We start from the raw sequence: 23,017 nt of genomic DNA, 5'->3' as shown, positions 1-23,017 counted from the left end.
AGAATACAGTTACTTTTCTCTAACTTTCCTATGCATCTTAGGCAATTCAAGGCCCTATACATTTGTCTTCTACGTTAAGGAATCATTTCAAACTTGAAGGCTGACTTCTTTTTAAAAACTAACAAATAATACATTTTATGAATCAAGTTTAAGGCAGAATTATACAAAGAGAGTTTGGTTCCACATTTTTACGGAACCGAAGAAAGTGCAATAGAGTATATATGTCTTTAAGTTCTTTTTTATTGAGACAGTGTCTTGCTATGTCACCCAGGTCGGAGTGCAGTGGAGTGATCCCAGTTCACTGTAGCCTCAACCTCCTCGGCTCAAGTAATCCCCCCACCTCAGCCTCTTGAGTGGCTGGGACTACAGGCATGCATCACCACAGCCAGCATTTTTTTCTTCCTTGTAGAGATGGGGTCTCACTGTGCTAGCCAGGCTAGTCTCAAACTCCTGAGTGCAAGTAATCCTCCCTCCTTGGCTTCTAAAGTGCTGGGATTATAGGCATGAGCCACTGCACCTGGCTTCTTTAAAGAGTTCTTTACATTTTTTTCTATGCATTACTCTACAATTTGCTGGGTATAGTTCTGATTCGCTAAACTTACCTAAGTAACTGCAAAATCCACTGTCTAACAATCGAAGTAAGGTACTCAGCTGAATTAGCTGGGTCTTCATGCCTTGCATTTGTTCTTCAAAATTCTGATGCTTTAAAAGGAAATAATTGTTACAAGTAATATTTAATAAATATTTTATAGTACATAATGACTGATAACTAAAACATGATGTCTAAGGACAAATGTTGAACTTATACCACACTGGTAATCTTAAAAAATGCGTAACTAACCAAAAATCTAACATAACACTAAAAGGGAGGGTAAAGAGAAAGAATCCTTGCTCTCAAAACTAAGGATTATTTTTTCCTCTATTCATTTGACTTAGATAAAGAAGAATGCAGACATAGCAACTGCAGACTGACTATTTATTTCTTACACAGCATAAAAGACTTGGTGAAAGAAACACACATTTGGGAAATAAATATTTATCAAATTCTTTCCATTGTTAAATATTCCTTCAAATTATACATAATAAAATTAATTTTAGTTTTAGTATGTATTTCATTTTAAAGAATTACTTCTTAGGTTTGCTGACATTGGAGAATCTGTAAAGCCAAAACCATTTTCAGGACAATACTAAAACATTATCTGGATTTCGTACTTAAATTCTTTCACAAGTGCAAAGGCTGTATGATGTGTGATACTGCAACAGACTGAACACAGAAGCAAATATGAAAATTCAGCTGTCTTCTATTAAACCAGACATTTTTAAAAATGAAAAATTTAAAACAATCTCTTGTGTCGGTAAATTTTTCATTAGGAAAGGTTACTTTTCATTAAAAAAATGTGATCTATGTTAAGGTAGAATGTGTTGTTATTTAATGAATTAATAAATAAATGAATACAAGTTTCTCAGTATTAATTTTTCACATAAACATCAACAGATATAACCCACATAAACAAAAACTCTTTCAGGTCTTCAATAATATTGGAGAGTGTGAAGGGGCCCTGAGGTCACAAAGTTTGGGAACTGCTGGGGTTCATATGCTTTAAAGAAACTTCATAGCTGAGTAGACTCCCTACCAACACCTGAGTCAAGGGGCCAGAAGGCACCAAAACTGATGCTCTGAAAGGCTTCTTAAATGATTTGGATCCCTTTAACTCGTATGTCCCGATCCCTCTGTGGTAACCTACCGCCCTAACCCTAGTGAAAGCCTTAGAAAAACATTTCCTCCTTCACACTTACTTTTTCACTTTTACAGTACAATAGTGCTTTATTAGAACTATATTAGAAACAATTCATTCTTAAAAAAAATTTAAGTCTATTAATTCTCAATAAGCTGTTTCTCTTTAATGAATTTTAAAAACCAGTTTATTAATAGACTAACTCAAGGCTTTAGGATATAGTTCCTCCACATTTACCAGAGAGATCTATAGAGAAGGGGCAGAATCAACTCTGATTAACAGGATCATTTTTGCTGTGACACAAAGACTAGAGCTGATCTGGGAATACCAACATGGCATAGACATTTGCTACCCACTCTGCTGTAAAAAAGAAGCACGTCCATAATGACAGACACCATATTCGAAAAAGTGGTTACTCCTGGAGAAGGGAGAGTGGGATCAACAATGGATATACAAAGGGCTTCAAATGTGTCTGTAAATAAATGTGTCTGTATGGGGCAGGGGAGGGAGAGATGGAGAGGAGAAAGGAATTAAAACTATATGGCAAAATGGATGATGGGTATAACAAAGTTCATCAGATCACTTGTACTTTGTATTTCCATAATAATAGACAAAGTCTATGCCTAGACCTACATTAGATGCAAGTAAACATCAACAAAAGTAAATTTACGGACATTAGGTTCAGCCACCACAAAGGTAGTACAAACTTACATGAAGTAAAGCTATAAAACAAAAACACAGAATCAAGAAACAGCAGCACAGATTTAGGGACATCAAACGAGGGCAATGCAGTGAAAAACAATCATACAGGTTATTTTGATTGCCATATATTTCCCTCTCATTCAAATATTATGAAAGAAAAGATGTTAGCAGACAATATAATCATAAGATATCTTTTTTAGAATAAAGACTAGAAAAATCCCCAGAACATCCTTAATGGAAAAGGCAAACACAGAGAGCATTTACTGTGAAAATGACAGAACAAAGAAACTGAACCTTCATACACAAAAAATGACGGACTGTAAAGTGTTTATTACACATGTTCAGAAGGTAGTCTTTACATATGAGACCTATATACACACGTATGTATGCATGTATGTATGTGGCATTATATGTCAATATATATTTACATGCCAATATTGGATTAGTTTTATTGAAAACTTATTGCATGATACTAAATGCAGTATGTTCATCTTAGTTGTTTTTTTTTTTTTTTTTTTTAGAATATCTACTATAGCAATTTAAACTAATCACTGGGGAAAGATTCACATGTTTATTCTACAAAAACCCGTTGAACAACCTCATGTCAGGCATTAGGAAAATTCTGGTATACTACCAGTGAAACAAAGATATAATCCCTTTTATCAAGGAACATACTAGCTCTGGTGAAAAGAGGATAAACAACAAAAACACAAGGAAGGCAGACAACAGTTTTTATGTAATTAGTATCAGCTGTACAGACCTTTATAACAAATGCCTCAGGTTTCTAGAGCACTTGGGAGTAAATGGAACTAAGAAGGTACACAAATCAATCAAAAAAGGAAGGAAGACAAACTATGACATTACCAAATTACTGCATTGATAATCCTTCCAAATAGTCAAAAAAAATTAATTTATGGCAAAAAACCAATTTGAATATTCATGAATTTAACGTAAAAGAACATTTTAAATCTATCAAATCTTACCAAGTATACATTTAGAAAAAAACTGAAAGAAGCGAAAACAAGTTGAATCTATGGACAAGAGATTTGGGGAAATAGGCACAAGCAGGGAAAATTTGAAGGAGAAAGAAAAATAGGCAAGCAAAAGGGATAGAAGTAAAGAAAAAAGGAGAAGGGTACCACTTCCAAATTTCACATTTGTATCCCAGAAACTCTGAGTTTAAACCCTGTATTACAGGAAAATATTTCAGATGGTTAGATTCAAAATGTTTATCCCTTGCAAGCAAGCCAGCCGTTTCAATATCCAACATAAAGGCCCAGCATCGAGTATGTTAGTGTTATTTTGAAAAAACACAGCAACCTCTATGTAGTCAGGTCTTTGGACTTCATCTGCCTTTATCTAGTCTCACCCCTTCTGCTTTTATTTTTCTGAGATTGCTTGAAGAGACTTTTCTTTTATTTCCCTGTCAATATTCTCTGCATTATCCTAGAACTCTGTCTCAAAGATTTAACAATGATAATAGATAAAATGTTCTTTGTACTAACATGTATATATAGACAGTTCAATTCTAATAATCACATACTTCTGGGAAAATAACAATGAATTCCTAAGAAAGTGTCAGAGTTACAAATAGTTCAAACACATCTGGAGAAAAATCAGTTACTATAATGACAAAATTCAAAATCTTCACAAAAGGTAAGGATATTACTTGGCATGACTAAGCTTTATCTCTGAAACAGATGATATTAAAGTTCAACTATTCCACAAAATTGAATTCATCTATTTTATCAATATTCTATAATGACACATGGCTCTTTAGTAGAAAATAAGCATTTACTGATATTAAATCCTGATTATTCCTATACTACAGGCACAAACTATTTCCTGTATTAAAAATACCACCAGTATTTCTAAGCCCTTGAAAGGCTACTAAAAAGAAAAAGTAACAAAAGGCATGAGGTAATTTTTTTAAGTTCCATCATAGTTGGCTAAATATAAAAATCAACCTTATACTATAAAATTATACAACTAAAATTTTAAAAATCAGTTTAATGGAAGGAATCTCTGTTCTTACCATTTGGTCCATGTAAGAGGCAAAGCACCAAAAGGCATCCACTTCATTTTCCATCACATATAAAAGAGGGGAAAGTAAATCACTCATTCCCTGAACATATCCTAAAAAGAAAAGAAAAAATCATCTCTGAAAACCCAAGTTTTATGTAACCTTCTGAAAGTCGTGCATATCACCACCATTTCGCTTAAAATTGTATCTTTCTCCTTTGCATTTAGAAATTGGTAGACACTGATGTTCACCAAGAAAAGAATATAAATGAAGAGGAGGAACTCTAGCCATAAGTAAGAAAGATGAGTTGTTTTAGATTGAGATGTCAAACAATATATAGCTTCCCGTACGTGTCTCAGTGCAGATACACTATCAAGAGTGGGTAATATTTTTAAAAATAATGTGCAAGAGCATCATGAGAAAGAAGAGGGGTGAAGAGATAATCCAGAGGAACGTCAAATGTAAGAGTATACACTCAAAGACAGGTTTAAGAAAGACCAGTCAGAAAAGTAAAGAAAAAAATCAAGCGAGAATAATGTTGCAAAAATTAACAAGAAAGTTGCAAGCCCAGAGTGGTTAGCAATGCCAAACTACCATGAGTAAGCCACATAAAACAAGAACTTTGGGTTCAACTGCTTTAACAATCAGACCTTTAGATTCACATAACAGGAGTTACAAAATTAAGAGCCTCTTTTAAATAGTCATATCTACGTCCTTCTTTCTTTTTTTGTTACTCTCTACACCCAACCAATGCCAGCAACTGGGCTTAACCCAATCAATATTTTGTACCTAAAGTGACCACTTACCTACATGTCTCTTGATATTATTACAATTTCTCAATGGTGACAGTAATAGAGCCCTTGATTAAAACTAGAAAATTAAGGAGTCAGATCCCTCACTTAAAAATAAGAAAAAGTGTTAGTTTTGCTTTTTCACCTGAACATGTCAAACTTCTTGCTTTTTTACTTCCTCTTATAAAACCCTCAATTATCCTTGTTTTACAATTTTCAAGACTTGAAAAATTTTCAGACTTAAGAGGTTCTTGAACCAATGAAGGGACACGAACTTATACTAAGCCTTTTTACTTAAACATTATCATTCAACTTCGGTAACTTTTGTATATTTATTAAAATCACGTAGAAATTTCTTTATTGGTAGCTTGGGAAGTCTGGAAAATAGTCTTTCATTTGTGAATCCAAAGTTTACATTTTTATTCACCAAAATCTATCTGCACTGAAGCCATGTAAAAGTAAATATTTAATGAAAGAGGGAGGAGATAGTTCTGCTATCATATAAATGATACATAATTACACATTACTCTGTTTTGGAGGAAAACTTTAAAAAATCATCTCAGAAAGCAGGTAAACTAAATCTCTTGAGAAAACTCAGATCAAACACACAACAGACAGAAGCACTCAAATCACCTCAGAATCTCCTTACAAATAAAGTTTCAGCTCAATTTGCTGTGAGCCTCTGTCCAATCATCTTACCACCACATCTTTCCACAGTCCTGTTAACCTCACTCTGTCTACACTGCACCCTGTGGGAAAATACAGCTCTACTCAATTTAGCATAAAAGGGCACCTGGGTTCTCATGGAGGACATCCAATTATTACAGTACCAGACAATGAAGTTACCAAGACAGTTAGAGAAAAAAGCTAGACAAAAGTGCCATACAACAAGGTATCTAAATTTACACAGATGGTTTCTAAAATAATGCACACTTTTAAAAAAAGAATAAGATAGATGGAAGACTAAATTGTTATCATCAGAACTTTCCTACCTGACACAGTGAAATCAATGACAAATAATAAAGGCTAAACCAATTAAAGCATGAAGGAAATCTAATCTGAATTCAACAAAGTGCAAGAGTACTACGTTACTGAGCCTGACTGTGTATGATCTACATCAGAAATATTTCAAAGTGTCCTATTCAAAAGATTTACAAAGCACCCTTCCTCTCTTAAAAAGTGCTTTATTATTAAGTTATAACAAATAAAAATACCTAAGAAGCCAATTTAATCCTTTAAGTCTTCAGCTTTCTTATGGAATCACTACATATTTCTTCTGTTAAGTCTTAGCTGAAGCAAGTTGTCAAATTAATCTTCATGTTCTGGTTGCCTTTAATCTATTTTATTTTATTTTATTATTATTTTTTTTTATTTTTACAGTTTTTTTTTATTATACTTTAAGTTTTAGGGTACATGTGCACAATGTGCAGGTAAGTTACATATGTATACATGTGCCATGCTGGTGTGCTGCACCCATTAACTCGTCATTTAGCATTAGGTATATCTCCTAATGCTATCCCTCCTGCCTCCCCTTCACCCCACAACAGTCCCCAGAGTGTGATGTTCCCCTTCCTGTGTCCATGTGTTCTCATTGTTCAATTCCCACCTATAAGTGAGAACATGCGGTGGTTTTTTGTCCTTGCGATAGTTTACTGAGAATGATGATTTCCAGTTTCATCCATGTCCCTACAAAGGACACGAACTCATCATTTTTTTATGGCTGCATAGTATTCCATGGTGTATATGTGCCACATTTTCTTAATCCAGTCTATCATTATTGGACATTTGGATTGGTTCCAAGTCTTTGCTATTGTGAATAGTGCCACAATAAACATACGTGTGCATGTATCTTTATGGCAGCATGATTTATAGTCCTTTGGGTATATACCCAGTAATGGGATGGCTGGGTCAAATGGTATTTCTAGTTCTAGATGCCTGAGGAATCGCCACACTGACTTCCACAATGGTTGAACTAGTTTACAGTCCCACCAACAGTGTAAAAGTGTTCCTATTTCTCCACATCCTCTCCAGCACCTGTTGTTTCCTGACTTTTTAGTGATTGCCACTCTAACTGGTGTGAGATGGTATCTCACTGTGGTTTTGATTTGCATTTCTCTGATGGCCAGTGATGGTGAGCATTTTTTCATGTGTTTTTTGGCTGCATAAATGTCTTCTTTTGAGAAGTGTCTGTTCATGTCCTTCGCCCACTTTTTGATGGGGTTGTTTTTTTCTTGTAAATTTGTTCGAATTCATTGTAGATTCTGGATATCAGCCCTTTGTCAGATGAGTAGGTTGTGAAAACCTTCTCCCATTTTGTAGGTTACCTGTTCACTCTGATGGTAGTTTCTTTTGCTGTGCAGAAGCTCTTTAGTTTAATTAGATCCCATTTGTCAATTTTGGCTTCTGTTGCCATTGCTTTTGGTGTTTTAGACATGAAGTCCTTGCCCATGCCTATGTCCTGAATGGTAAGCATTCTTATACACCAATAACAGACAAACAGAGAGCCAAATCATGAGTGAACTCCCATTCACAATTGCTTCAAAGAGAATAAAATACCTAGGAATCCAACTTACAAGGGATGTGAAGGACCTCTTCAAGGAGAACTACAAACCACTGCTCAATGAAATAAAAGAGGATATAAACAAATGGAAGAACATTCCATGCTCATGGGTAGGAAGAATCAATATCGTGAAAATGGCCATACTGCCCAAGGTAATTTATAGATTCAATGCCATCCCCATCAATCTACCAATGACTTTCTTCACAGAATTGGAAAAAACTACTTTAAAGTTCATATGGAACCAAAAAAGAGCCTGCATCACCAAGTCAATCCTAAGCCAAAAGAACAAAGCTGGAGGCATCACGCTACCTGATTTCAAACTATACTACAAGGCTACAGTAACCAAAACAGCATGGTACTGGTACCAAAACAGAGATATAGATCAATGGAACAGAACAGAGCCCTCAGAAATAACATCGCATATCTACAACTATCTGATCTTTGACAAACCTGAGAAAAACAAGCAATGGGGAAAGGATTCCCTATTTAATAAATGGTGCTGGGAAAACTGGCTAGCCATATGTAGAAAGCTGAAACTGGATCCCTTCCTTACACCTTATACAAAAATTAATTCAAGATGGATTAAAGACTTAAACATTAGACCTAAAACCATAAAAACCCTAAGCTATTTTATTTTATACATTATGTTCTTTGGGGTATGTCATGGGTTGTAGGGGGTGGAATTAATGTACAAATTCCTTTTAATTAAAGAAAGATTAAATATATTTAAATTGGCATTTAGTGATCTCAGAGTCTGCACTACAGCTGAATGATGCATATCTTAATCAGCACCAGTACAATTTCTAAAGTACTTCCCTAAAATTACTTCCATAGCAAATTTGTTTCAGTGTAGGCAGTGGGGGGCAGGCGAGAAATGAACACCTTATCATCCTACTGTACACTTGCTTACACCAAAAAGAAAAATTTAAACAACATATAGTTCAATTTTCCAGGTTACTGAAGCTTATCCTTTAGAGTATCAAATTAAAAAACAAAAATCTTGAGGATCAGAAATCATTCTTAAAAAACATTAGACACTCTCCTAATTTAACCTTTCATTGATTATTCAGTATCACCGTTACATACCCTGCAATGATACCACCCACAGAAAGTTTCTGTAGTATCCGCATTCACTAACTCGAAATCACCGTTCCTTAAGTTATTTTGTCTGCTTTTGATAATTTTTGTCTCACTCCTCCCTACTGAGACTGTATTCAATGCAAATACACCTATACCTCACCTATGTGAAGCCAAACTCCATATAATGAAATCACCTACAAGACAGAGTAAATTTACAGTCCAGGTTGCTCTGCTATGAGTAAAGAGTAAGAAATGTTGTCTATTGCTTTTATAAAAAGTATCTTGGCTTCTATAAGGCCAGTTATCCATAGGAAGCTTGACTATGTTTCAGGTAACTGAAATGTCTATATAGAAAGAATGTGACATTAGTATAAACAAATGGAGATGGTAAGTTATCCAGTTAGCTGGTTTGGGACAATGTCCTAAGAAAATTAAGCATTCAGGAACTCCTGCTACAGAATACATATGAATTTCTATCTCAAAATTACCATCTGAGAGAATGGAGCAATGCCTTCTGTTCCCAAGGAGAATGGTCCTATTCCCTACAGTGGTAACAGAAACTAAAATAAATGGCAAGAGTTTGAAGCGCTGAAGGTGTAGAGGTAAGAATCCCAGCCTGCAATAAAAACCTGGGTCTCTACTCCCAGACCAATTATTTACCTGTGTGACCATAAGTCACACTCTGAATCAAAATAACCTTACTCATAAAGTGAGATTTCCCCATTTTTTCAAAAGGCTGCTATGAGAATTAAAAATCAAATCAAGTATGAAAGCACTCTGTAACCTGAAAAGCACTCTATTAATATTCTTGCAACAATTCAATTTGAAGCTCATTATAGGTTCTCATAGACAGGACTGACTACATTTTAAATTTTAAAGAAAACTCTGCAACTTTTGACTTACTGTCACCAAAGAGGCTGATACCTCAAGATCAAAACAGAGATTATATCTTCCCCTAACTTACATATGGGAAACCAAGAGAAATTTACATAGATATGAACAGTGAAGAAAATGTGCCCATAATTCAAGGTTCATTTAGTTTTAATGTGCTAAGTATCCAACCACCTTCTCTAAAGGATGTCTCAAGCGTTACTAATCTAGAAAACATCTATTTCCACTATCCTTTAGCTAGAAGCCACTCACACAGCAGGTAAGTCAAACATTTCTAGTATTTATACTTATTTAAAGGTTGATGGTTAGACAAGCTGTTGGTTCTTTAAATAAATATCTTAAGTTCTCTTGCCCCTTAAAATAATGGTTCCTTAAGTTTTCTACCCCTTAGCGTCCCTCCCCCAGGTAATTTCACACTTCTATTTCCACCGTCAGTTCTTTTTTTTCCTTGAGACAGAGTCTCACTCTGTCACCCAGGCTGGAGTGTAATGCGGCGTGATCTCTTTTCACTGCAACCTCCACCTCCCAGGTTCAAGCGATTCTCCTAACTCAGCCTCCTGAGTAGCTGGAATTACAGGCGTGTGCCACCTAGCCTATCTAACTTTCGTATTTTTAGTAGAGACGGGGTTTCACCATGTTGGCCAGGCTGGTCTTGAACTCCTGTCCTCAGGTGATCCACCTGCCTTGACTTCCTGAAGTGCTGGGATTACAGGCGTGAGCCTCCGCACCCAGCCCCGGCATCAGTTCTTACAACAAATTTCTGGTAAAGAGATTTACCAAAAAAAGAGTAAGTTCTACATGCCCTACAAAATTTTTGCACTGCTTGTCTAAAATATCAAATCAGTATTTTTCTTCACAACGGGAAAAGTATATCAAACAATGGTTTGCAAACTTTCTCAGTTCATGGTTATCATCCTTAGTATCCCAGCAATTTTTCCCAAGGCACTCCTAAGTCTCAAAGAAATAACAACTCCATTTATTAAGCAGTTAGGTCAAAACAACTGAATAAGTATTCATATCCTATGTGCTTATCACCTACTGAGCACTACAATACTTCTCAAACCTTAAAATTCAACTGGCTATCACCATCCTCATTTATTTTCATCATTTATTTTTACACAGTACTTATCACAGCAAGGCCAAAAACCCAGCTTTGCAAAGATATAACTTCATCAAAAAGAATGTAATGATCTAATGTTAAAACCTTTAGCTATTTCAGCTAGTAGTTAGAGTGGTGTCCTATAGATGTCTTTATAATTCCCTTAAAAATTTTAAATATCCCATGGTGCTCCTGTTAGTTTGCTGCAGCAACCCAGGGCTCCTTGGTTGAGAACCATAGCCTTGTAAGTTTCCAGTCCCCTGGAGAACAAATTCTCTTAAAACTAGGCCTACAAAGCTATTACCCATGTCTAACTGGATTAAAAATGTAAACTCTAAAGTAAATATATTTACATCTTTTAAAATTAGAACTTTAGAGAACTTACCTAAATCAAAATCATACATACAGTAGGTCATCAAAATGTCATGAAGCAAAATTAACCCTGGATTATCTTGGCCTTCATAAAACTTGTTTGTTCGATCTGTTCTGTTAACATCTTTTTCTGAAGAGGAAAATCATCACATATTTGAAAAGCTTCCAAAAAACAGATTGTGATAAAGCTCACATCTTACAAGTACAGAGTCATTTTTCTTGCTATTAATTTCACTCACCAAGCTTTACTTAATGAAGAAAAAATTCATCAAATTCTATTTCAAATATGCAATAAAGTAACATTTCAGAATTTTTTCAAGAATCAGTCCTCCTCATGGGCAGATTTTAAAATATTTTTCAATTTTTATCTAAACATAGAAACCTTTTAACTGCATAGTGGAAAACATTTTCAATGAATTAAAAGCAACACTAAGTAATAATTTGCATTAGCAACAAAAATGCCAGTCATTAATGCATGTCATAGATACTAGTACTTGAAAACTAATAAAAAAAAAGCTACCACCTAATCAAGCATAATCAAAGAGATTTGTTTCATTCACAATTACTGCATTTATTATAAGAAGTATCATCAAATTCTTTGTCATGTCTCAATCATCTTTAGGACAAATTATTTCCTTATTTTCATATCTACAACATTTACTTTAGATATCATTATAAGTTGGAAATGACTTCATGAGAAACAGATTTGGAAACATCATCATCAGTGTGTCCAAAGTTGCACTGACAATTCAATTCACAAACACTGATGCCTACTAAGTGCATCACGATGTGAGAGACTTTTACCACAAGGCATTCTCCAAACTTGAATCTCTCAGTAAATTAGGAAGAAGTAACTTAAACAAACTCTTGATTAATTTACTGTAGAATCAATTGTTTAAAAGTGATAACTGCCTCCCCTCAATTAAACTGAGTAACCTGAAAACTTTCTCAAAACTCTTTACAAAGAGATGAGGAGGTCAGGTGTGGTGGTTCACACCTGTAATCCCAGCACTTTGGGATGCCGAGACAGGTGGATCACCTGAGGTCAGGAGTTCAAGATCAGCTTGGCCAACATGGCGAAACCCTGTCTCTACCAAAAATACAAAAATTAGCTGGGCATGCTGGTGTGCATCTGTAATCTCAGCTACTCAGAAGGCTGAGGCATGAAAATCGCTTGAACCCAGGAGGCAAAGGTTGCAGTGAGCCAAGATCCCACCACTGCACTCTAGCATGGGTCACAGAGTGAGACTCTGTCTCAAAAATAGTAATAATTAAAAAAAAGATAAGGAGATACAACAGAGTAGAATCTAACAATAGGGTATGATGTGAGCTTAATTAGATTCTGTAAGGGCATTTAAAAAATTATTCAAATATTTTAGCTTTCTATTAAAATGTACATTTGATTTTTAAAAAGCAAGCAAATACATACAGAATTGTGGATACAGTTCTCAAATAAGCAAAAGTAATACCAAAAAACTCATGCTATTTATATAAAATTGCAATTAAAAATGTCAAAATGGGCCAGGTACAGTGGCTCATGCCTATAATCCCAGCACTTTGGGAGGCCAAAACAGGAGGACTGCTTAAGCCCAAGAATTCAAGACCAGCCTGGGCAACATGGCAAAACCCTGTCTCTACAAAAAATACAAAAATTACCCAGGCATGGTGACGCCTGCCTGTGGTACCAGCTACTCAGGAGGCTGAGGTTGGAGAACCATCTGAGCCCAGGAAGTTGAGGCTGCAGTGAGCCGTGATGGCACCACTGTACTCCAGCCTGGGTGACACAGTGAGACCCCGACTCAAAAAGAAAAAAAAGTCAAACTGCTTCTGTCTCATTTCACAGTTGATAAAGTTCATAAGTTAATTTTTATTAACTCAAGCACAATTTATATTACCATAATGCCAATACAGAATATCTGCCTTAATACATATTTTAAACATAGTAAAAAAAAAGTTGTTTGTATTCTCATGAACTATCAGTATTTCTTCTTGTAAAAATATTTAATAGTGACAAGCCAGGTGAAAAACAGAAAAGGGATAAAAAGTAATATATAAAAATGCTATTTTATAATTATTTCTAGAAACCCCATTTCTGAAAAGGAGTACTTCAGTTAAAAACAAAAACCTCTTATTAAATCCAACTCTCCATCTAATCTGATGTAGCTAAAAAAAGGCTGAAGAAAAACACAACCACGTTGACTGACCCCATTTTATATTCACCATCACTAACATCAAGTGGGTCCTGAATGCTGTTTGGCAATCCTGCTCTATTTCCCTTGTCCATTCACTCCCCATTCATACAATTATTTTATACTTCCTTTCTCTTCAAGCCTCCAACTTCTCCCACATCCTAACTCAGATAAGGACTCTGCTTCCTATTTCTGAGAAAATGAAACTATGAGAGAACTTCCACAGGTTCCCACTATTCTAAGCATACAACCATGTTTGAATTTATATAGTCTCCCTGCTCTCCTAACACTATAAATGAGTTTCCATAACTCTGTGGCAAAGACCAACCCCTCCTCTTGTGCATGAGAACCATCCCCTATTGACTACCCAAGGACTCTAATAATTTCTATCTAGTTACTCTAGTAATTACCTCCCTCTTCAGTTTTACCAGTTTTTCCTTTCTACTGTACCATTCCCATAGTATTCAACCTTATATTATTTCTTTCAACATCGTTAAAAACCTTTCTTAATCCTACTTTTCCCTCTGCTAGCTCATTTTCTCTACATCTGTTTACAGCAAAACTCCTTGAAAGAGCTGTAGGTACTGTCTCCAAGTCTTATTCTATTTTCTCTTCAATTCACTCTAATCAGGTTATCACATGCACCAATCCATCAAAATTCTTCTTTAATCAAAATCTCCAGTGATCTCCTTATTCCTCTATGCAATGGTCAATTTAAATAATCTTACTTGGCATCCCAATTATCCCTTCTTGAAATACTTTCTTCACTTGTCTTTTAGGACATCAAACTTTCATGTTTTCAATCTTTCTCTGTGGCTCTTTACTTAGTCTCTTCTGCTGTCTCCTAATTTTTCCTACTTATAAATTAAAGTGCCCCAGGGCTCAGTTCTTTTTTTGTAACTGTACTACTCCCTTGGCAATTTAATCTATTTTTTTTCCTTCCAAGTTGTATTTTAGTTTCAAGGGGTACATTGCCAAGTTTGTTACATAGGTAAATGGTGTGTCATGGGGGTTTGGTGTACAGATAGTTTTGCCGCCCAGGTAATGAGCATAACACCCAATATGTAGTTTTTCAATCCTCACCCTCCTACCACCCTTCACTCTCAAACAGCCCCAGTGTCTACTGTTTCCTTTTTTGTGTCCATGTGTGCTTAATGTTTATCTCCTACTTGTAGTGAGAACATGTGGTATTGGTTTTCTGCATTAATTCACTTAGGATTATGGCCTCCAGTTCCATCTATGTTGCTGCAAAGGCTATGATCTCTTTATTATGGCTGCATAGCATTCTATGGTGCATATGTACATTTTCTTTATCCAGTCCACCACTGATGGGCATCTAGGCTGATTTCATGTCTTCTCTGTTGTCAAATAGTGCCGCTATGAACATACACGTGCATTTACCTTTGTGGTAGAACGATTTATACCCCTTTGGACATATATCCAGTAATGGGATTGCTGGGTCGAATGGTAGTTCTGTTTTAAGTTCTTTGGGAAATTTCTAGACTGCTTTTCACAGTGGCTGAATTAATTTACTTTCCCACCAGCAGTGTATAAGCATTCCCTTTTCTCTAAAACCTCGCCAGCATCTGTTATTTTTTGACTTTTTAGTAACAGCCATCATGACTAGTAGGAGATGGTATCTCATTGTTGTTTTGAATTGTATTGCCATAATGACTAGTAATATTGAGCACTTTTTCATATGTTGGTTGGCAGTGTTTATGTCTTCTTTTAAGACGTGTCTGCAGCCAGGCATGGTAACTCACACCTGTAATCCCAGCACTTTGGGAGGCCAAGGCAGATGGATCACAAGGCCACGAGTTCAAGACCAGCCTGGCCAAGATGGTAAAATCCTGTCTCTTCTAAAAAAAAATTCTAAAATTAGCCTGCCGTGGTGGTGGGCACCTGTAATCCCAGCTACCCGGGAGGCTGAGGCAGAGAATTGCTTGAACCCGGGAGGCAGAGGTTGCAGTGAGCCGAGATTGCACTGCTGCACTCCAGCCTGGCAACAGAGCGAGACTCCGTCTCAAAAAAAAAGTCTGCTCATGTCCTTTGCCCATTTTTTAATGGGGTTGTTTTTGCTTGTTGATTTGAGTTCCTTACAGATTCTGGGTATTAGACCTTTGAAGGATGCATACTTTGCAAATGTTTTCCCCATTCTGTAGCTTGTCTGTTTACTCTGTTGATTGATAGTTTCTTTTGCTGTACAGAAGCTCTTTAGTTTAATTAGGTCCCACTTGTCAATTTCTGTTTTGGTTGTAATTGCTTTTGGAGTCTTCTTCATGAAGTCTTTGCCTGGGTCGATATCCTCAATGGTATTTCCTAGATTTTCTTCTAGGGTCTTTATAGTTTCAGGTTTTACATTTAAGTTTTTAATCCATCTTGACTGATTTTTGTATATGGTGAAAGGTAGGGGTCCAGTTTAATTCCTCTGCATATAGCTAGCCAGTTATCCCTGGAACATTTATTGAATAGGGAGTCATTTCCCTGTGGCTTGTTTTTGTCAGCTCTGTTGAAGATCAGATGGCTGTAGATGTGTGGCTTTATTTCTGGGTTCTCTAACATGTTTCGTTGCTTTATGTGCCTGTTTTTCGTGCCAGGACTATGCTGTTTTAGTTACTATACCCTTGCAGTATAGTTTGAAGTCAGGTGGTATGACGCCTCCAACTTTCTTCATTTTGCATTAAGATTGCTTTGGCTATTTGGGCTCTTTTTTGGTTGCATATGAATTTTTTTCTAATTCTGTGAAAAATGTCATTGGTAGTTTGACAGGAATAGCACTGAATCTATAAATAGCTTTGGGCAGTACGGCCATTTTAAACAATATTCTTTCAATCCATGGTATGGAATGTTTTTCTATTTGTTTGTGTTATCTCTGATTCCCTTCAGCAGTGTTTTGTAATTCTCATCGCAGAGTTCTTTCACCTCCCTGGTTAGCTGTATTTCTAGGTATTTTATTCTTTTTGTGCCTACTGTGAATGGGATCCCATCCTTCATTTGGCTCTCGGCTTGGACGTTGTTGGTGTATACCAATGCTACTGATTTTTGCACATCGATTTTGTATACTGAAACTTTACTGAAGTTGTTTATCAGATCTAGGAGCCTTTGGGCAGAGACTATGGGGTTTTCTAGGTATAGTGTCATATTGCCTGTGAAGAGACGGTGACTTCCTCTCTTCCTATCTGGATGCCTTTTATTTCTTTCTCTTGCCTGATTCTAGTACCATGCTGAATAGAAGTGTCAGAGTGGGTATCCTTGTCTTGTTCTGGTTCTCAAGGGGAATGCTTCCAGCTTTTGCCTGTTTGGTATGATGTTGGCTGTGGGTCTGTGATAGATGGCTCTTATTATTTTGAGGTTATGTACCTTTGATGCCTAGTTTGTTGAGGTAATCTAGTTTCATAATTCATGGTTTTATGTAATCTCATACTATCTATGTTGATGACCCCTAAATTTATCTCCAGTCCCATGAATTCCAGCCCCATATATCCACATTCAACTCAACATATTAACTTACAGACATTCAATATAGGCATCTCAAAATTAAAGTCTAAAAACTGAATTCTAAATATTCCCTTCCAGACTTTCTTCTCTAACAGTTTTTCCCATCTTAGTAAAAAACAAAAACAAAAAAAAAACAGCAATATTGGCTGGGCACAGTGGCTCATATTTATAATCCCAATGCTTTGCAACACTGAGATGGGAGAATTGCTTGAGGCCAGGAGTTGGAGACCAGCCTGGGAAACATAGTGAGACCCTATTTGTACAAAAAAATTTAAAAATTAGCCGGGTGTGATGGTGCGTGCATGCAGCCCCAGCTACTTGGGAGGCTGAGGCTGGAGTATCCTTTGAGCCCAGCTGCAGTGAATTATGATTGTGCCACTGCACTCCAGCCTGGGTGACAAGCAAGAATCTGTCTCTTGAAAGACAAAAAACCCAGCAATATCCATATGCCATATTCTCTTCCCTTTATATCAAGCAGTTGCTCTTCCTCTCTTCCCATCTGGATGCCCATTATTTCTTTCTCTTGCCTGATTGCTCTGGCTTGGGCTTCCAATACTACACTGAACAGGAGTGGTAAGAGAACCCCCTCCCTTTTTCAAGTTTCTATTCAAATATCACTTTCCCACTAAAAGCTGTCTCTGCTTGCCCAAGTTAAAATGGCAACATTGCACACAAACATCCTAACCCTTTTCCTTGCCTTATTTTTCTATTTGGCATGTATCACTAACATACCACATATGTTACTTACTTAACTTGTTTACTGTCTGTTCTTCCACAGGAATGAAAACTCCTTTAGGGCAAGAATTTTGCCTGTTTTGTGCAGTGATGGATCCCTAATGCCTAGAGGAGAGCCTAGTACATAATAGGCACTAAGTAATAACTTATTGAAAGAATGAATGAGTGTATGAATGCTTGAAATAATCAATTTGGTTTTCAGAAATATCCCTTGGTGATTTAAACCCATTTATGCCAGAGGTTGCGAATTTTTGTCTGTGAAAAATCAGACCTTGGAGATGACCTTGAGCAGCAGGATACAAATAACTCCCACAAGCTTAGTGTTCCAATAATGGAACACTCGGCATAAATGGGTTAATGTGTTGCCAAAGTTAAAAACCACTGCTTTAAAAACTGGGATTCCTGAGCCTTCTTAACTGTCTCTTTTTCCACTAGGTGGCACATGTTTCCATGGATATTTATACTGGTAATACCCAAACTTCTATCTCCTGCCAGACTAGTCCAGACTATTCAATTACCTACTTGACATTCCATTTGTATATTTCACCTTAAGGTATATATACCTTAACACTTAATTCAATTTCACCATACCCCATTTCTCATCTCCATAAGGGGTATCACTAACTGCCCATTTTCTAGTCAGAAACTGAGTCCTATTTTTTATTTCTCTTTCCCCTTCACACCCCATATTTAATATATCAGAAAGTCTTATCAACTCTATCACCAAAATATAACTTGAATCCACCTAATTTTTTTTGTTTTGTTTTGTTTTGTTTTGTTTGAGAAGGGGTCTCGCTCTGTCACCCAGGCCGGAGTGTGGTGGCACAATCGCAGCTCACTGTGGCCTCAACCCCATAGGCTCAAGTGATCCTCCCACCTCAGCCTCCCAAATACAGGTGTGAGCCACCATGGCCGGGCTCACCTACTTCTTTTTACCTCCTCTACTACCATTTATTGCCTGAACTTCTACTTTCCACTAACTGGTCTCCCTATTCCTACTCTTACTTTGACTGAATTTCCACAAAGCAGTAAAAATGATTTTAAAATATAAATAAAATACTCTTCCTTAAAATGCTCCAATAGATTCTCATCATACTTAAAGTAAAATCCAACTTATTGGCATGTATGCAATACCTAAAGCTTACTGCGTAGTTTTGTTTTTAATAAAAGTAAATTTATACCACCCAAAAAGCTTTTGATGAGCATTCTCAAAATACATTTGGGAAAAAGCATTATAGAAAAAGAATGCTTTAAAACTAACTTATTTTATACACTTCTACTGGCAGAAAGCATGGTATAGCTGAAAGGCCACTTAAAATTAGATCTGAGTATGAATGAGTCTGAGCTATAAAACTAACGAGATAGATGGCTTAAGACAACTGACTAACCTTTCTGGGCTTCAACTTTATCTGCTAAAAATGAACAAAGTAGGCTACAGTATGTCTCAATTCACATTACATTATGGGGACTTTAAATATCTAAATTTTCCTACCAGTCTCCTGGAAAGGATCAGAAAAGGACATGAAAGGTTGAGAATATCAGAGACATCAACATTGATCCTTGATATAAAGGGAAGAGGATATGGCATGCAGAAAGAAGAGGCTTAAAATACAGGTTTAGTTGACCTCTAACTTCCCTTCCAGTTCGAATATTTTATGCTCAAGCAGGAGTAAAACACCAGAATCCCTTATTGTTTTTCCTACTGAAACTGAAAATATCAAGAAGCTTCAGTTAGAAACTTTAGATAACTCCAAAACTCAGGACTCCCAAACTTTCGCCTTAATCAGAGAAAGGACAAAGTTTATTCTGGTATAATTTACATTTCAGAAAAATAAATTCTTTTTGGATCAAAAGTATCACTGCCAAAAAGATCTTGTTTTCATGTCCACAAACGGTACAAATCAGCCTGTTATGTTGGGCTTTCTAAATATAATTTTAAAAATTATTTCTTTCATGGGAGGGTGTTAACAGCAGTAACAAATCCCTCTACCATTCTTTATGAAACCACGGATATACAAATCCAGATACAATATAGGAATTTCAAAACTAAGTTCCAGTACTATCCAATGCTATCCTAAAATTACAGAGACAGTGTAATAAGAACATTAAACTGGGCTCTGCACTTATTTAAACCATGTGACCTTGGACAGGTCATTTATGTTCTCCATGCTTCAGTTTCTCATTTGTAAATGGAGATTATGAAATGCAACTAATGCTTTTATGATAAAATTCTATCAAGCATCTCTGTGTTTTAGAGAATAGTTATCCCCAGGTAAATACTCTATTTTCAAATACTAAATTTTATATCTGGAGTCATTTATTTAATTTTAAAAATGAAATATATGTATATTTAAAGAAGTTCTGAAGGGATATAAACCAATACCTATTAACCATAATTATCTCTGGGTGACAGAAACAAAAATAATTTCTATTTACCTCTTTTGGCTCATCTACAGTTAATTTTTCTACAATAAACAGACTTTCATAATAAAAAAGAAAATAAAGTTTTTTAAAAATGAAATTAATTCAACAAGCAAATAAAGGTAAACAATCTTTTTTAGAAATTCATACTTTGGAACTGAAAATTAAATATATCAACACTTATAAATAAACTTACTGAATTAATATGCCTATTGGAAGAGGAACAACAAAGAACATTAAACACACACTGCAATGTACTTTCCTATTCTGATTTCTCTTTTGAGCCCTAGTGCTATTACCATGTATCTTCACTTCTTTACTCTTATCAAGATTTCAATGTAATCCCCCCTTGCATTTCCAAAGTTGTTAAGAAAAAATTACCGATAAGACTTCTATAATCTCTTAACCTCGAATTTCTTTTCTCTTGTTCCTGGCTGATGGATTTCCACTGCAGTTTCATTCTGAAGTATTCATCACTATAGAAAACAATTTGACACCAAAGAAAGCTATTTGAAAACTTTATTTTTAACATTGTTTAATTGGGTTTTTCTATAAACAGTATATCAAAGCATTTATGATGCTAGTGGAATGTAAGTTTATAAAAACAATAGCAAAATGTTTAAAGTTATGACAAATAAGTGAAAACAAAAGAAAAAAATAACCGATAAATATCACAAAGTTTATGTGATAAACTTTGTTCAACTACTAGAATAATTTTAGGTATTCTTTTACAAAAACATTTATCTCATCCTTAAAATCATCTCTAAAAGTATTCTAGTCATGAAATATTTTAACCACTAAAGTTTCCAAATAATTGTAAATACAAATCTAAGTGACTTTTTTTTTAAAAAATGTGACACTATAGTTCCATTTCCAAGCAGTTTATTGCAGAAACTAGTTAATGTAAAAATGTCTTAGAAGAACTGGTAAACATGCTGAAAAGAGAAGACTGTCAGATAACTTAAATATGCACATAATGACTGAAAATAGCTTTAAATCAAAGGCTAGACTGACAACTGAGAACAAGAAGTTGTACCTGGAAAGTTGGTCTGTGTTTCCTTTCGAGTCTGAGGAATAACTTAAAATAGAAATACTCTTCCAAAAAAAATGAAGGATCCATTATAAGAGTATCAGAAAAGTAACTTAAAGGTAATTAATCTAAATAGCAAATATATTTCTTATGAGCCATTTATAATTTCATAATGAATTATAAAAATGAATCAAGATGAATGAGAGATGTTTTTAAGTGTATGTCTACGTAGTTATCTTTCAAGTATGCAAAAGGCTTGTACAAGGCTTATATAAGGGAATATGTTTATCTTCTTTTTACATATTCACAAAAATAAATGCAACGAGGTGCTTCTAGTTAAGTTTCTGATTTAAAATAATTAGAATGCTCATAATTTTTAAGTTAAAACATAAAAATGAAGTTGTTTTTCCATTCCCCAGTCTATTCCAAATCCTCATCTAGAAACCCTATACTAATTTGTATGAGTGGGTTACTTGAATCTCTTTGATAAATGTACGAAAGACCATTACTTACGTTTTTTGCTTTTGTAATTGGGTTCTTTCCTCCTTGGTACTGTCCCAGGGAAAATAACCCAGAAGAAATTTCCATGCTTGCTTTCTCAATGCATGACTAAGTCCCTGAAGAAAGCATACATATTAAATACATGAATGAAAAAGAATGTAATACTGTAAGTTCACAAAACTTGCATATAAAAAGGAAAACTAATCTTTAAGAGGTAGTTTCATATATGTAAATAGTTCAATTCAGTGAATATCATCTTGTTTTTTACTTCTAGATCCAAAAGATGTAAGCAGCTGCCAGAAAGTTTAAACAGTGCACAGAATACAGTAGACTACAGCAGACAGACAGTGTGACTGGTGAGTCTAAGCCCAATCTTACAGAATAAGGCAAATGCCACTGGAATGCAGGCCTCCTTCACAAAACCCACAGAACTTCAAGTACGGAAGAATTCTTCCCCCAGAGTTAAGGGTATCCCTCTACCCAACCCCCAGGAACATCATAAGCACCTCACTCTGTCCCACTCAATCCAGGAATTTTAAGGCATCATTCATCAAAGAAATAACAGAGTTCATTCCTCCCTACTTCCCCCACCAAAAAAAAAAAAACCAACAACAAAAAAAACACACCAAAACAGTAACGATAACAACAAAACCCCTAAATACTAGGAGTTTATAAGACAAGCCATATTAGAGTGTTTAAATTACCCCTCTAAATATCATCTGCTTCATATTATCTACATTTAAAATTCTTCCTTCAGAATCAATGTTCTTAGTCCATTCTTCCAGTGATACTGGTTCTCTCCTTTGAACAACAGGGCGTTCCCCCAAATCAATCTAAAAATAAGATTAAGCAATAACAAGTACATATTTAACCAGTGAAATGAAATAAAGGCATATAGAAACTAAATTTAAAATACTGTTTTTCAGACATGACTTCTAATACTTTTAAGATTGTTCCTTATTTTCCCATGTTTAGTTTAACTATAATAGTTAGCATTACATGTATTTCCCTTCTACTAAACACACAACAAACTGGGTTATAAATTCAGAAACAGAAAACCCCACAGACTAAAATATTTGTTATTAAAAGAAAGTTCTTTACTATTTTGGGTTCAATTACGTAAGTATAGAACATTCAACATGTAAATTCTGTAAGAAACCTTCAAACCAAATGATATGCTGTATTATTTAAAAAGAGAGAATATATAATTATTCCATTAATCATATTCTAAAAATTAGCTTTTCTTCTAAAGTTTGTATTTCTCAGAATTGATTCATGACCCACTAGCTTCACTCGGCATTTTCTATAGTGTTTTATTCAATTAACAGATGTTGGTAATTTTAAAATAGTATTTGCAAGATAAACCCTTTAATTAAGCACTAAAATTTA

General features: G+C 35.3%; 1 protein-coding gene across 12 annotated transcripts in view; it reads right to left on the bottom strand.

Moving 5' to 3' along the window:
* The window catches only part of TBC1D15 (TBC1 domain family member 15), an 84,897-nt gene that overhangs the window by 6,212 nt on the left and 55,668 nt on the right, over positions 1-23,017 (bottom strand). For all 12 annotated transcript variants that reach the window (XM_016922593.4, XM_016922592.4, XM_054662922.2 and 9 more), the window contains 6 exon segments: positions 22,333-22,461; positions 21,641-21,744; positions 20,479-20,573; positions 11,268-11,384; positions 4,474-4,574; positions 603-702 (listed from right to left, as the gene is read on the bottom strand). In XM_016922593.4, the coding sequence (XP_016778082.2) occupies positions 603-702; positions 4,474-4,574; positions 11,268-11,384; positions 20,479-20,573; positions 21,641-21,744; positions 22,333-22,461 (646 nt within the window).

Source organism: Pan troglodytes, chromosome 10 (assembly GCF_028858775.2).
Source record: "Pan troglodytes isolate AG18354 chromosome 10, NHGRI_mPanTro3-v2.0_pri, whole genome shotgun sequence".
NCBI lineage: Eukaryota > Metazoa > Chordata > Mammalia > Primates > Hominidae > Pan > Pan troglodytes.
This window is presented reverse-complemented; position numbering and strand designations above follow the sequence as displayed.